Source organism: Camellia sinensis, chromosome 11 (genome assembly GCF_055761805.1).
Source record: "Camellia sinensis isolate YWXY chromosome 11, ASM5576180v1, whole genome shotgun sequence".
In the NCBI taxonomy this organism is placed as follows: Eukaryota; Viridiplantae; Streptophyta; class Magnoliopsida; order Ericales; family Theaceae; genus Camellia; species Camellia sinensis.
Window position 1 is genome coordinate 38,353,277 of NC_138971.1, and position 15,999 is coordinate 38,369,275.

The 15,999-nt window shown below is 32.0% G+C and overlaps 1 protein-coding gene across 22 annotated transcripts; it reads left to right on the forward strand.

Moving 5' to 3' along the window:
- Positions 1-356: 356 nt before the first annotated feature.
- Positions 357-8,010, forward strand: LOC114276319 (NAD-dependent protein deacetylase SRT1). 22 transcript variants are annotated; one of them, XM_082893761.1, is made up of 8 exons: positions 357-707; positions 804-916; positions 1,515-1,544; positions 4,866-4,964; positions 5,443-5,522; positions 6,424-6,514; positions 7,542-7,657; positions 7,761-8,010. In XM_082893761.1, coding segments are annotated over exons 3-8 (399 nt in total). In that variant the 5' UTR covers positions 357-707; positions 804-916; positions 1,515-1,532; the 3' UTR covers positions 7,762-8,010. The 22 variants fall into 22 exon arrangements, 10 of the variants coding, with proteins under 10 accessions (XP_082749887.1, XP_082749888.1, XP_082749886.1 ...); XM_082893762.1 differs by having other exon boundaries at positions 357-641; XM_082893760.1 differs by having other exon boundaries at positions 357-916.
- The last annotated feature ends 7,989 nt before the right edge of the window (positions 8,011-15,999 follow it).

The following is a 15,999-nucleotide window of genomic DNA, read 5'->3' on the forward strand; positions in this document are numbered from 1 at the left end:
ATCATCTGGTTATAGTTATTCGATTAATATAATTTTTTATATCACTACTAGAAAAATGGGTATAAAAGACAGAATCTTTTGCGACGGTTTATTTTCTGTCACAAAAAATAACCTTTTGCGACGGCTAATACCCCGTTGCCAATGGTTGCTTTTTGTGACGGCAATTCTTGTCTCAAAAGAAGAAAAAGATATATTGGATGGTTTTTGCGATGACAAACCATTATTCGTCGTAAAAGACCTATTTTTTTGAGATGGCTTTTTATCCCCGTTGCAAAAAGATTTTTTTTTTTTTTGCCATGCCTTTGTTGTGTCGTGGCTAATGGACCCCCCCCCCCCCCCCCAAAAAAAAAAAAAAAAAAAAAAAAAGCTTCTTATTCTTCCTCTCTATCACGCCTGTGTCTCTCTATCACACCCTTCTTCTCCTCCGACCACCATCTCTCTCTCTCTCTCTATCTCTCTCTCCACCGCCGTCAGTACAGGAGCACACGACCACCACCGCCATTGATATCACCATCGCAAACCAGCAGCCATTCTATATCGAGGAGACGTAATCGAAGGGGTTTGACATTGAGATCACTGGCCAAAGTTAGGCTAGAATCAACAGAGGCGGCAATTAAGATGCATAATAGGGGCGGAATGTAGTGAGGGAATCAGAAACCCTAATTTTACTTCTCTTTTCTCTCTCTTTCATATATATATATATATATGTATGTATGTATAAGCAGTTTCAGATCTCTCTCTTTCTTCAATTCAATTTACAGAACATGATGTTTTGCTTTGTTTTGCTTTGATTGCTTTCTCAGAACTCAAAAGCAAAAACAAAAAGGGTTTTCTTGACAACTCCATTCGATTCATCTGAAATTCTCGTTATCTCGGAAATGGGGTTGTGGGATTTCCTTATCAATTGGCTCTGTAGGTAATTTACTTCGTTCTCTTCTAATCTTCCATATTTTTTGTCATTCTTCAGATTGTCTCTCTTATTTTCTTGGAAATATAGTTCATGGTTTATTGGGTTCAACCTGGTGTCACGAGTTTCTTACATGGCCCTTTAGAATTGCACTACAATTATTCGTAACAAACACTACAAAAATTCATAACTTCACCTCAAAAAATTCTCAAGTTTCTTATGATAGTGGACTGTGCATAGTAGTATTTCCTTTTGAAAATTGAACAAAATAGGTTACCAAGAAAAGAAAAGAGGAAAAAAAAAATTCTATGCAAGAAATACGATTTGTAAATAAAAATATTATTGTAGTATTTTTGTAATATGAATATATGTGTTCATGTCAATTTGAATTTTATATCTTAGGAAGAGAAATACAAATTTTAATTTTTTTGAAGACAATCACTATTGCTTTGCTTACTATCCTCTAGTTATTTGAGTATACAACATGATATTTTCTCTACTTGGGCTTGCTGAGGATTATTTCGTTTGGAAAACTGATAATTTAAGAGTTTGCCATACATGTGCTTATTTTGCTTCCCTCACTGGGTTTTGCTTTTTGCAATTGCAGATTGAAAAACTTGCCATAATGATACAGAAGGTTTAAACTTACCTCAACTCACTCATCTCCTTTTTGGCATATAGACTTTTGTTTGATTGTGTTACCAAACCAAACCAAACCAAACCAAGCCTTAAGTCCCATCAAATGGGGTCGGCTACATGAATCTTTCTTCTCTACGCGGCCCTATCAAAGGCCATTTCATTAGTCAAATTAAGTAGATTCATATCTCTATTTATAACGCTAGTCAACGTTAATCTAGGCCTACCCTGTCCCCTAACACTTCCATCTACCATTACAGCATCGCATCTCTTCACTAGTACCTTTGTTGGTCTCCGTTGAATATGACCAAACCATCTCAAACGATTCTCTCTCAACTTATCTTCTATCGGTGCTACTCCTACCCATTCCCAAATACACTCATTCCTAATCCTGTCCTGTCTAGTCTTACCACACATCCACCTTAGCATCCTCATTTCAGCCACACTCATCTTATCTACATGTTATTTCTTGGTTGCCCAACACTCCATCCCATACAACATAGCTGGTCTAATAGCCGTTCTATAAAACTTACCTTTTAGTCTAGTGGATATTCGTTTATCGCACAATACCCCATACGCACTACTCCACTTACACCATCCCGCCTTAATCCTATGGGCCACATCTGCATCAATCTCTCCTGCTGTTGTGATAATCGACCCTAAATAACGAAAATGTTCACTCTTAGGCAGTTCTTGATTCTCAATCTTCACTTCTCCTCTGCTTTCATTGCTACTATTACTAAATTTACACTCCATGTACTCTGTCTTAGTTCTACTTATCCGAAATCCTTTAGATTCAAGAGCTTTTCTCCAAATCTCCAATTTTGTGTTAACTCCTTCTCTAGTCTCATCCACTAACACAATATCGTCTGCAAAAAGCACACACCATGGCACGTCATCCTGAATATTTATCGTCAACTCGTCCATAACTAAAGTAAAAAGATAAGGACTTAAGGTAGATCCTTGGTGTAACTCTACAGTGATAGGAAATTCATTTGTCTCTCCAGCTGGCGATTTAATAATGGTCACCACCCCTTCATACATGTCCCTAATCACGTCAATGTAGCCTTTTGTCACCCATTTCTTCTCTAACATCCACCATATTATATCTCGGGGTACTTTGTCATAAGCTTTCTCAAGGTCGATAAACACCATATGAATGTCTCTTTTCTTTTCTTTATACTTTTCTATTACTCTCCTCAAAAGATAGATCGCTTCCATTGTTGACCTACCAGACATAAACCCAAATTGATTCTCTAACACCTCTGTTATGTCTCGCACTCGGCTTCTATCACCCTCTCCCATACTTTCATTATATGACACATTAGCTTGATTCCTCTATAGTTGTTACAATTCTGGACATCACCTTTATTTTTATAGATTGGCACTAAAATACTCTTCCTCCACTCATCTGGCATGTTCCTAGTCAACAAAATTTTGCTAAACAACCTAGTCAACCAAGCAACTCCCTTTTTACCCAAACACTTCCAAGCTTCAATAGGGATATCATCAGGTCCTAAAGCCTTATTTGATTTCATCTTCTTAAGTGCAATCTCCACTTCAAAGTTCCTAATCCTATGATAGAATCTATAGTCTTGGTTTATCGTATTACTAGTTATTTCTTCCCCTATTGTCGTACTTCCATGTTCCTCATTTAACAGTTTCTCAAAATAATTCTTCCATCTTTCCTTAATCTCATCATCCTTCACCAATACCTTAGAATCCTCACTCTTGATGCACTTTACTTGATTAAAATCTCTTGTTTTTCTCTCTCGTATCTTAGCAAGTTTGTATACCCTCTTCTCTCCCTCCTTACTATCTAGTCTAGTTTATAGGTCATCATAAGCTTTCAACTTAGTCTCTCTCACTACTTTCTTGACCTCCTTATTAGCCAATCTATAGCTCTTAACGTTTTCCTCAGTTCTATCCTTCTGCCACTTTTTAAAGCACTCTTTTTTTGTCTTAACTACCGCTTGAACCTCTTCCCTCCACCACCAAGTCTCCCTAGAGCTGGGTCCCGTTCCTTTCGACTCTCCAAGCACTTCCCTTGAGATTCTCCTCATACAATTGACCATCGAATTCCACATAGTGTTAGCATCACCTTCTAAGTCCCAAGTACCTTCCTTATCCATTCGATTCTTAAATATTTCTAGTTTATCCCCTTTTAGGTCCCACCATTTCGTTCTACGACGCCCACCATCCTTCCTAGCTTGGTATTGCCCTCTAAAACATAAATCTAGTACCAAAATCCTATGTTGAGAGACCAGACTCTCTCCAGGAATCACCTTATAATCATTGCATTTTAGGCAGTCCACTTTTCTCACTAAGAAATAATCTATTTGGCTCTTAACTAATCCACTCTTAAAGGTTATCAAATGCTTCTCCCTCTTCTTATACATAGTATTGGCCACCACCAGGTCAGAAGCCAACACAAAATCTAAGATTCTCTCTCCAGCCTCATTTTTGTCACCAAAACCGTATCCACCATGCACCCTGCACCCTTTCATAACCTATTTATCTATGCCCATACGGCCATTAAAATCTCCACCTATAACCAGGTTCTCTCCTACGGGTATCTCCTGTAAGATCTCATCCATTTGCTCCCAAAAATCCCTGTTAGTCTAATCATCTAACCCTACTTGAGGGGCGTAAGCACTAATAATGTTCACTATATTCCCTCCAATAACTAGTTTAACTAGCATAATCCTATCTCCTTTCCTAGTGACCGCCACCACACTTTCCACAAGACCCTTGGCAATTATGATTCCTACCCCATTCTTGCGTCTATCCTTACCACTATAATAAAGTTTAAAACCAGTATCCTCAATTTCCCTAGCTTTCTCTCCTGTCCACTTAGTTTCTTGTATGCAAGCTATACTAACTCTCCTCCTAATCATAACATCTACCAATTCCATCGTCCTACCAGTTAAGGTTCCTATGTTCCAAGTGGCTATCCTAAACCTATAGTCTTGGACTAGCTTCTTTACCCGTGCTCGTCCAGAAAAACGCGGAAACCTTGCCCATTTTTCACCGCACCCAGGCGTCGATGTGGCGCCCCTTGCTCACTTTTCGAAACATCCGGAGGCTGGCGCAACACGTCACTTGAGGGGAACGACCTAGCATTTAAACGATTCAAAGTAGGATTCATTTTCATTGTTTGATTGTGTTCTAAACAAAAATTTCATCTCCTTCTTTGGTGTTATCGGAGAGTAAGCATCTAGTGGTGTTCACTGCTACATATTAGATTATTACATAGTTGACTCAGTTTTCTACTATTAAAAGTTGATCTTATAAATTTGATTTTTTGTGAAGGTATTTTCAGGATTTTGAGGTGGAACCTATTGGACTGAAGGAGACACCACGTAGTTGTTCCAGTGATGATTGTGGTGCAAGACTTAAAGACACTGTTGTTGACTGGGAGGTGTGATTGGTTGCATTCCTGTTGAGGCTATTGATAGATAAATACATTTTGTTTGTTTGTTTGTTTTTTTTTTTTTTTTTTTTGGGGGGGGGGGGGGGGGAGGGGGAGGGGGGGTTTCAATGTACACATGGAAAGAAAGTTAATTAATTGTAGTGCTCATAACACTTAAATGTATCGCTTTTGGTTTTAATAGCAATTGAAAGGAGTGCCATCAAATTTTTTGGAAAACGACATGGAGTAATTCTATTTCCATGTAATCCTCGAAAAGTGGCATTCTTGAGTATCCTCATGACATGGGGAAGGTTTCTTAGATACTTTTTGGGATTGGTTCAACCACTGTGAAATATGTTTTTATGTTTCTTCGCTGCCTTCTTTTTAAGATGTTAATTTAGTTCTCAAACTTTATTGCCTATATATGAGCAATTTGATGCAAAGTGGTATGTTAATAATCTATCCATCTCTCTGTCTCTCCCTCCAGGATGCTTTACCACCAAAGGAGTTGAATCCAGAAAATAAACACTACAAAGTAGCTGATGTTGTGTTATGCTTGGGGACAAGGTAATTTCAATATCTACTTTTTTTTAAAATTCTTTTTGAAGTATGCAGATATGGCCCATAAGATTAAGGCGGGATGGTGTAAGTGGAGAAGTGCGTCTGGGGTATTGTGCAATAAACGAATACCCACTAGACTAAAAGGTAAGTTTTATAGAACAGCTATTAGACCAGCTATGTTGTATGGGATGGAGTGTTGGGCAACCAAGAAACAACATGTAGATAAGATGAGTGTGGCTGAGATGAGGATACTAAGGTGGATGTGTGGTAAGACTAGACAAGATAGGATGGGAAATGAGTGTATTCGGGAATGGGTAGGAGTAGCACCAATAGAAGATAAGTTGAGAGAGAATCATTTGAGATGGTTTGGTCATATTCAACGGAGACCAATAGAGGCAGTAGTAAAGAGATGCGATGTTGTAACGGTAGATGAAAGTGTTAGGGGACGGGGTAGGCCTAGATTAATGTTGACTAGCGTTTTAAATAGAGATATGAATCTACTTAATTTGACTAATGAAATGGCCTTTGATAAGGCCGCATGGAGAAGAAGGATTCATGTAGTCGACCCCATTTGATGGGACTTAAGGCTTGGTTTGGTTTGGTTTGGTTTGGTTTGGTTTGGTTTGGTCTTTTTGAAGTATGCATATTAAAGAAAGATGCCATAGTATATAAGAATTCTACAAATGAACCAAAAAGTAAAGACTCCTTCCAAAGCCCATCCCCAAGATTTAGTTCTCCTATGAAATCTACCAAAAAATTTGAAGAACCACAGGTTATCTATGACTTGATAATACAATCTCTCTATTTCTGCTCTCTCTTTTCTTCCTTAGCTCCTTGGCAAACAGTTGTGTTGTGTTCTGTGTATTATCCTTCTTTCTTTTTTGTCATTCAATGATCATGAGAGCAGCTACTTTTGTAGTTTGCAGATAACTCTTGCATGCAATTTGCCTCTAAAATCACTCTGTGGTGGGGGAAAGTTCGTAATTGTGAATCTTCAGGTATTTCCTATCTCTAAGTGCTATACAGCAACTTATCAGGCCAAAAATTTATGTCAATTAAAACTGAAAGCTCTGTTTTCTTTCAATTTTTAATGCCCTATCCTGTTCAAGAATTTAAGAAATTCTACTTGCATAAACATTATTATTGGTTCTGTACTTCATATGGTTTCCTATTTGTCATGATACATATAAACCTTTACATGACGCATCATCAAGGTGTCGCGTGATGGTAACAGAGAGAAAGAAAACTGAGTTTAAAGTAAGGGATTTGGTGCAGGATCTTGGTAGGCTTATCAAAGGTTCTATAGAACCAGTTAGAGATTTTGTATCTGGGTTTTAATTTGCACCTGGGGCTTTGGGTTCATTGCTATCTTCTGTAGAACTACTTGCTGAAAAGAGCAATTATGGAAGTTATAGTATTCGACAGTACAATCTTCACAGCTACATGAGGTTACATTCTGCTGCCATGAAGGCTCTAACTGTTATAGACAGCAAAACTGATGCTAAAAAAACTAATGATTTGAAAAAGCGTAAACTTAGTCGAAAAGGGCATTCGGGGCTTGAAAAAGCAAAACTAATGACTAATGTTATCAGAAAAAAAAAAATGAATCTAGTCATTGGATTTCTGAATCTATACAGTTGAGAGCAAAGGTTACAATGTTTCTTAAGCAATTGGATTTCCCAATTTGTGTTAGAACTATGTTTTAGTTTTGTCAATCAAACTTATTTATTACTTGCTTTACATGTTTTATTCTTTTAAGGAATCTAGTCATTTTGTCCGTCATTGTATTACGAAATAGCCTTAATAAATATTGCCAAATATTAAAAGTGAAAAGGATAATTCTACATATTATTAAGTTGGAAACTTTATTTCCTACAAATTTTAGGGTTTGTGGGCTAAATACTAGAATTCTGTTTATTTACTCAAATTATTTGGAATGCAATTATATTTAGAAAGATTAAACAACCATGTCTGTGACTGATGTATTGATGCATACACCATGGCAGTTTGGCCATGTATTGACAGGTTGATAGCTTGAAGGAAAAACTCCTTGAAAAGTTAGAACAATTCATTGTCGACCTTGAACTTGATTCTAGAGAAGTAAGCAATGCTTCATTGGATCATGATGGACCTTTTAAATAAGGAAATTACCCTGATTCAGTTCCTTCTGCTGTTTTTGCTGTTTTACATTTTTTTTAAGCTTCAAATTAATTATATTGTAAATAATTTTTTTTTTCTTTTTGCAGATGCTAATCTTTTGAGTACGTGATGATATCTTCACATATTGATATTAGAGCTTACTGTTGATACTAAAACAATATATAGGTTTTTTTATTTGCACTGTCGATACTTTTGTTTTGTTTTAGATACAAATTTGAGTTCTTGAATTATCAATAATTATTAATATTGTTGGAGGATGTTTTATATATTTTTGTAAGGAATGTTTGGTTGACATTGTATTGTTACATGGTACATATATATCATTATTCGTATATATGATTTTGTGAATGTGGATATATGTGGATGTGGATGTGAATGTATTTTATTTTAGAGAATATTAATAATTTGTACAGGGAGTGAATTAATAAAATATATATTTATTTTATGAAAATAATTATTTTGAGACAGCAATATACCGTCACTACTGTAATTATCATTTCCTTGCATTTTATTTGCGATAGGTTAACCTATCGCATAAACATATTAGTGCCATCTTTAGCGACGGTTTAAATTGTCGCGAATACATTATTGATTTAATTTTTTTTTTGCGACGTTTAAGTCCGTCACTAATAATACTTTTTGCGAAGTCAACTACCGTCTCTTAAAAAGTTTTTGGTGACGACATCCTAAACCGTCGCTAAAAGTGATTTTTTTTCGCTTTTTTGTGTCAGGTTAAACCGTTGCAAATACCTTTTGTCACACCCCTTTCCGCCACCCCTCATTTTCCGTCCCTACTCCGTTGCAAAAAGTCTTTTGTGACGATATGTGGACCTTTTGCGACGTTTGAGACCGTCGCAAAAAGTTTGATTTTTAGTAAATAAATAAATTGATAATCAATAATGTATTTGTGACAATTTAAACCGTCGCTAAAGATGGCACTAATATGTACATGTGATAGGTTAACACGTCGCAAATAAAATGCAAGGAAATGATTACAGTAGTGACGGTTTATTACTGTCGCAAAATAATTATTTTCATAAAATAAATATATATTTTATTAATTCACTCCCTGTACAAATTATTAATATTCTCTAAAATAAAATACATTCAAATCCACATTCACACATATCTACATTCACAAAATCATATATACGAATAATAATATATACGTACCATGTAACAATACAATGTCAACCAAACATTCCTTACAAAAATATATATAACATCCTCCAACAATATTAATAATTTTTGATAATTCAAGAACTCAAATTTGTATCTAAAACAAAACAAAAGTATCGACAGTACAAATAAAAAAACTATATATTATAGCTTGTTTTAGTATTAGCAGTAAGCTCCAATATCGATATGCGAAGATATCATCACGAACTCAAAAGATTAGCATCTGCAAAAAGAAACAAAAAAAAAATTTATTTACAATATAATAATTTGAAGCTTAAAAAAAATGTAAAATAGCAAAAGCAGCAGAAGGAACTGAATCAGGGTAATTTCCTTATTTAAAAGGTCCATCATGATCCAATGAAGTATTGCTTACTTCTCTAGAATCAAGTTCAAGGTCGACAATAAATTGTTCTAACTTTTCAAGAAGTTTTTTCTTCAAGCTGTCAACCTGTCTATACATGGCCAAACTGTCATGGTGTATGCATCAATACATCAATCACAAGCATGGTTGTTTAATCTTTCTAAATATAATTACATTTCAAATAATTTGAGTGAACAAACAGAATTCTAGTATTTAGCCCACAAAATGACGGACAAAATGAATCCCGTGATGAGTTTAATTTGACCCGACAATACTGTTGAATTGAAATTATTACTTGAGACAACCCACCATCTCAAATATAGTGATCTCGTCCTACATTATTAATCTGAGAGCACAACTACAAATGGCTAGAGCATATAAATTGTGGAAAAGTCACCAAATAGTAATATTACAAATTCATAATTTTTACCTAGAATTTTATGCAAAATTTTAAGGTCCAAATTTTTTCTTTATACGACCCTACACAACACCATTTTAATCTTTACTGTATAATCATTTTCTAACTAAAATTCTTATTCATTTTATTTGGAGAGAGTGATTCAATCCATATCTTCACCTCTTCCACTGTTATTTTTTGAAAAATAAATTTTGAAGGAGAGAATGAAGAGAGATTTTAAGCAGCTAGTGTTATAATGTAAAAATAATGAGACATGCTATGTGTCACAAGTGATAGAAATATGTTATACACATTTTTTTATTATTAAATGATATGTTATGCGATGATAAAATTTTGAAAGTTTATAACATAATGTATCATATATATATATTATATATTAAAAGTAATATTTTTTTCATACATAAGTGGCACATTATAAGAGCTTACTTTTTTTAAAAAAAGCAATGTCAGCATATATTTTTTTAATTACATATAAAGCTCTATACAAACTCAACCTAATTTAAATTATAACTTTACTTATTTTGTATAGACTCTATTTCACAAATATTTCTTTTCCATATATTTTTCAAAGTAAATTGAGATAATCCACAAATCTAATACCAATTTTGCATTTCACGTTTTTCTTTTTAATTCTTTTAAGGGTATTAGAATTTTTTTTAATGCTAAACTAGCTTCTTTTTTTTTTTCTTCTTCTTATTTTTCTATGCATTATTCTATACACAATATCTATATTATTCTATATCATGGATTTATCGTTTAAATTTATAGTGATTATGCATATAAAATTATATTTCATTTTTTATATTATTTTATATAATTACAACTCACAAGAGGAAAAACCTACACAACAAATGATACTCTCGAGAAACTTCTAAAGTTTGGATTTACCGCTTGAGTCAATTTTCAACTGTTGAAAAGTATATTCTTTTATGCTTTGACATCATATTACAGATGATTAATCACTTCACACACTGAGATATATCTATCGTTTGAATGTTTTCATTATTTTTTCTTTTTGGGTTTAAATATTGTTATATGATTCTTTCTTGGTTAATCGTTATTAATTTTTTTTATATAACTAATATTTTAATTTAATTAAGAGTGTTTATTTTACTGTCCTATAATTTAATATATATATATATATATATATGTATATATATCATATAAAATTATTATATAATAATCCAATTACAACATATTCATATTTAATTTTTTTAATAAATTTTATATAATTTCTATTTCTACATATTTTTATTTTCCAAATGAATATAAAAGAAAATTAAATGGTTAGAAATACTTTTAATTTTATGTTACTAATTCTTCTTCTAATTTAACTATTATTTTTAATATTAAAATGAGTATTTATTTTATTATTTTATAATTTATATATCATATAAAATTAGAGGGATGCACCAATAAATCCCAAATTAATAACTTATACACTGTTTAGTCCTAAAAGTTTTCTTATAGACTGAAAGGTCCCATTACAATGTTTCAAACATCAGATTAATGTTTTGAACATTAGATTTCGAACATCAGATTAATGTTTCGAACATTAGATTTCGAACATCAGATTAATGTTTCAAACATTAGATTGATGTGCAAATGGGACTAAATGGAGCATAAGAAAACTTTTAGGACTAAATGGTTCAACTTTTCAGAAACTAGGACTTATGGGTAAATTTTCCATAAAATTATTATATGATAATTACACGTTTATAATAGGATAGAACTAAAATTATCAAAATACACAGATAATTTAACTAAAATTAATATATATATATATATATATATATAAAAGTATTCAAGTAACAATTTTATAGAATGATAACGCCAATATTATCAAAATAAATAATTAAAATCATACTTTAATTATTCTTTTATAACATATATTGTACCATTAAATATTTTTTGACAAAAAAAAAAATGACACGTATATTGCATAAGTCAATTGCTAGTTTCAATAATATGATAGATGTTACGTTATTAGTAAATATATATATATATATATAATATTATTTTATAAGGACACGTTATTTCTAAGCCATTGATTTGTTGCAAAATTGGTGTATAAATTATCATGTGATCAAATTTGTCATAGAAAAACGAAAAAAAAAATATGTGTATATGATAAAACTTATTTTTGGGCTCAACACATGGACTGATCGCACTAGGTAGGCCATATGGGCCTACCCGGTTGAGATTGGAACTTTTGTGGTCATCACTTATACCCAATGATTATTTTGGGCCTACATCTTTAAGCCCGTTTTGACGTTGCTAGGATTTATGTATGATGTCGATTTGATGAGAGATAATGAAACCAAGCACTATTCTTTCCAGATTGGGGGATAGATACTAAACTTCTCTGAAATTTCAAAGGCCCAATACATGTCCTTTATAACATTTTAAATGGCCTGTGGTGGATACATAGACCATTCGGCTTGTAATCTTTCTTTATTGGGTAAATTACTGTAATGGTTTCTATAATTTAAAACTTATTATGTGATTTTGATTATTGAATTTTTAATTGTGGCATATTTAATCTTAAATTTTGAATCTTGTTTCGAATAAAGACAATTGAAAATACCATTACTCAATTTCAAAGGTAAAATAGTTAATTTGATAAAATATAAACTAATTTGACAAAAATAAATATCAAATTTTTGTTTTGAATTTTTAAAAATTATTTCTACCCACCAAAGATAAAATTATGTAAAATTGATAAATCTTTTGCACATTTATTTATTTATTTATTTTACTGAATTGATTTTTATTATGTGTTTGGATGATGATCATATAATGGATGATTGTTTTTATTTTTATTAAATTACTTTCTATTTTTTTAAAACTCAAATATAGCGACTACTTTGATATCATTATTAAACTAATCCATTAAATCAAAAAATTTAAAACAAAAAATATTTAGTATATTAAACATATTGATTACATATTAAAAGCCTAACAACCACACATTACATGATTATCATCGAAACATATAATAAAAATTAATTTAGTAAAATAAATAAATAAATGCGTAAAAGATTTATCAATTTTACATAATTTTATCTTTGGTGGGTAGAAATAATTTTTAAAAATTCAAAAATATTTTTTTAACATTTATTTTTGTCAAATTAGTTTATATTTTATCAAATTGACGACTTTGCTTTTAAAATTGAGCAATGGTATTTTCAATTGTTATTATTGGAATAAGATTCAGAATTCAAGATTAAATGTGGCACAATTGAAAAGTCAATGACTAAAGTGATATGAGTCCTAAACTATAGGGACTGTTAGTGTAATTCGTCATTCTTTATTTATCTTTGGTAATATTCAACTTTTAAGTAAGAGTAAAAATTAGATATACCGATAATATTACATGCTAGTATCATCAATTAATAGTAAATTTTACATTATAAATGTCCATCTAATCTCATTTATAATTTTTTGTTGATCGGTTGGTATCACTGTTGCACTCAATATTTATTTACTAAATAAGGATATATATATATATATATATTAAATAATGGAGGAAGGGAGCTATTAACTTATTAATAAAGTGCAAGGACTTATAAATTATTGCATTTAACCTTTTCTTTTTTTTCATGAATGATTTTTTCTTTCATTTTTATACATTTTTTTGAAACATCGTCCCATCATTAGGATGTCAATTTTTTTTTTTAGCTAAACCAACATTAACATAAAACATTGGCTTAAAACAAAAGCAACTCTACCTAAACGGAAAAATATGTATATATAAGATTTGGGTTACCCAGCGTCAATTCTTCTTCTTAAGTCACACAATTAAAGTGTTGTTTGGTCAAAATCAATTCCACATCAATTTCATATTTTCGGTTAACTCTAATAAACTCCATGAACTGGGTTTTTGGGCTGAAAATTAAAATGCTATTGCATCACTGTTGGCTATGACCTGGCGGGAAATGTTTGGGACCTCCTAGTTAAGGATGACCTTTACACTTTCAAAGTGATTCTGGTCCTCCATATATGTGTGGGGCCACTCATGTATCTGTGGGGTGCATATCATAAGTAGTCTAGATTTGTGAGATCCTTATGGGTGAGAGTCTCGGTCATCACTCAAACCTGGCCGAGAAGATTAGGTGGCTTTGCCTCTGAATGTTTTCTGATAAATGATTTTCTTATCATTATTGAAGGAGTGAGGGAGTTAAGGTTGAAGAAGCTGCAAGTCATTGTTTAACCACAACTTTTCCTCATTTGGTATTTTCACTTTTGCACACTATTGATTTTTTTGTTTTGTTTTTGGCCCTTTCTCATTTTTCATTATTACATGAATGCAACCCAAAGCCGAAAAGTTGAAATCATTTTGAGTGAAGGTCAGAATTTGAACCATAAGTGAAGTTTAATTTTAAGATTGCATGTTTAAAGATGGTCCAATTCAATTCAAAATAAAAGAAGAGGAGAAAAGGCATGAACAAAGTACAAGAAAAGACAATACTGGAATTTTGAAACCTTGATCATTTTCAAGGGTAAAAATAATTTTCTCCAAGTGATCGACCACCTAGAGAGCTACCCGGTTGACCACCCAATAAAAATGAATATTTTATAAAATTAAATTTTAGAATAGAGAGCTTGATGAAATGAAAATGCTAGCTAAAATACAAAAGTAGATTTTTGGTTATTATTTGACACAAAATTTGTTAAGTCTAATGCGGATGCTTTTAGTGGACTTCAATATCAAACGTACCAAATTTTTTTCAATAATGTAAAAGAAAAACATATGCAAGGACAATTTGACAACCCTAGAAGAATGATATGGCTACTAAATACTTTTGAGTGGTATGTTCATACTAATTTAGTTAAGAGCGGAATGAAGCGCATCTATCCTATCTCAATATTTTTACGCTTAGCCAAAACTTGTGAGATCTTTACAGTAATTCTAAGTTTCAATTCCATATTTATGAAAGAATTTTTCTAAGATAATTTTTTTCAAAAACCTTTAAAACACTATGCACGCATCATTATGTCGTTCATTCCATGCTCGATTGAGTATCGGAGCAGTTCGTAAATGAATTATAATTTTCTTAGTCAAATGTGAAATTATATTTTGTTATGATATTAATCCAATCTTAAGGTCATGTTTCCCAAACAAACATAGACTGGTTAATGTTGTTAGTATGTATTAAAGCTAAATAATTACTATTTTAGTTTTGTTTGACAAATATAATATAAGGTTTTGCTACCAAGTGCTCTTAGGTAGGGGTGACAAATTAGCCAAACGAGTCAAGGAAGTTAACTGTTCAAGTTTGGTTTGAAAACTTTAACGAGTTTTAAAATTTGTTCAAATTTGGTTTATTAAACTTTCAGACTGATCTCAAATGAGTTTTTATCAAGCCAATCTCAAATAATTTGATATTTTTATATAATTTTAAATTTATTAAACCGAACCAAACAAGTAATTGATTGTTCAAGTTTAGTTTGCAAGTTCCAAAATATGATCAAGATTAACTTGTTTACTTAACAAACAGAGTTTGAACAAGCTTCTAATTAGTCAAACTAGAGCTGTGTGGTTCATTTATCATGCCTACTCCTTGGACACAAGAAAAAAATTAAAAATTAAAAAACACGAGACACTTATTATAAATAAATTCAATATAGTTTTTAATATTTTTACCTATTTTCAAGATACTTTTTAATTTAACTCCAATATTAAACAATGGCCAAGGCACTCAAACATTTGCCATAACATGACAAGCATGAACCGCTAAAATTTGGTGTTTCTCGAAATGTACTCTTAAAATTTCAAAGCAATTTTATTCCTAAGTTCCAAACTCCACAAAATAGAAAATGAAGAGAGCAGCATTCAATGTCACAAAACCGTCAAAGCCATAGCCATCAACATACTCTTACTAACCCTCTTCGCTTGAGAGGTGCGGTTACCAAATTTGGCATAAAATCATAGTAAACTGCCAATGAATTTGCCAAAATAAATGTATCCACAAAATCTAGAGGCTAATATTTGTTTATATGAAAATCAGAGAAAAGGGATTGCCCAAAAACAGGAAGATAAAAAACAATAATAATAATAATAATAAATAAAAATAAAAAAACCACCCAATCAACCAAACAAACAAACAAATGATCACATGAAGACCTAATATGAATATCAAGCCCTACACCCTGCTGTTCTCCAACCCTTCAGCCAAGAGTCACTAGAACTTGGGTCCAACGTGAAACAAAAAAATAGAAGCATGTTAAAAGCATAAAATTTAACACTATCAGCATATGCCGAATCGGGTACCAACCCTAATTTTCAGCCAATGACTCAACGAGTGACTAAATTTTTCATGAGACAAAAAAGAAGAGCTACAAATCTTAAGCCAGTAACTCAA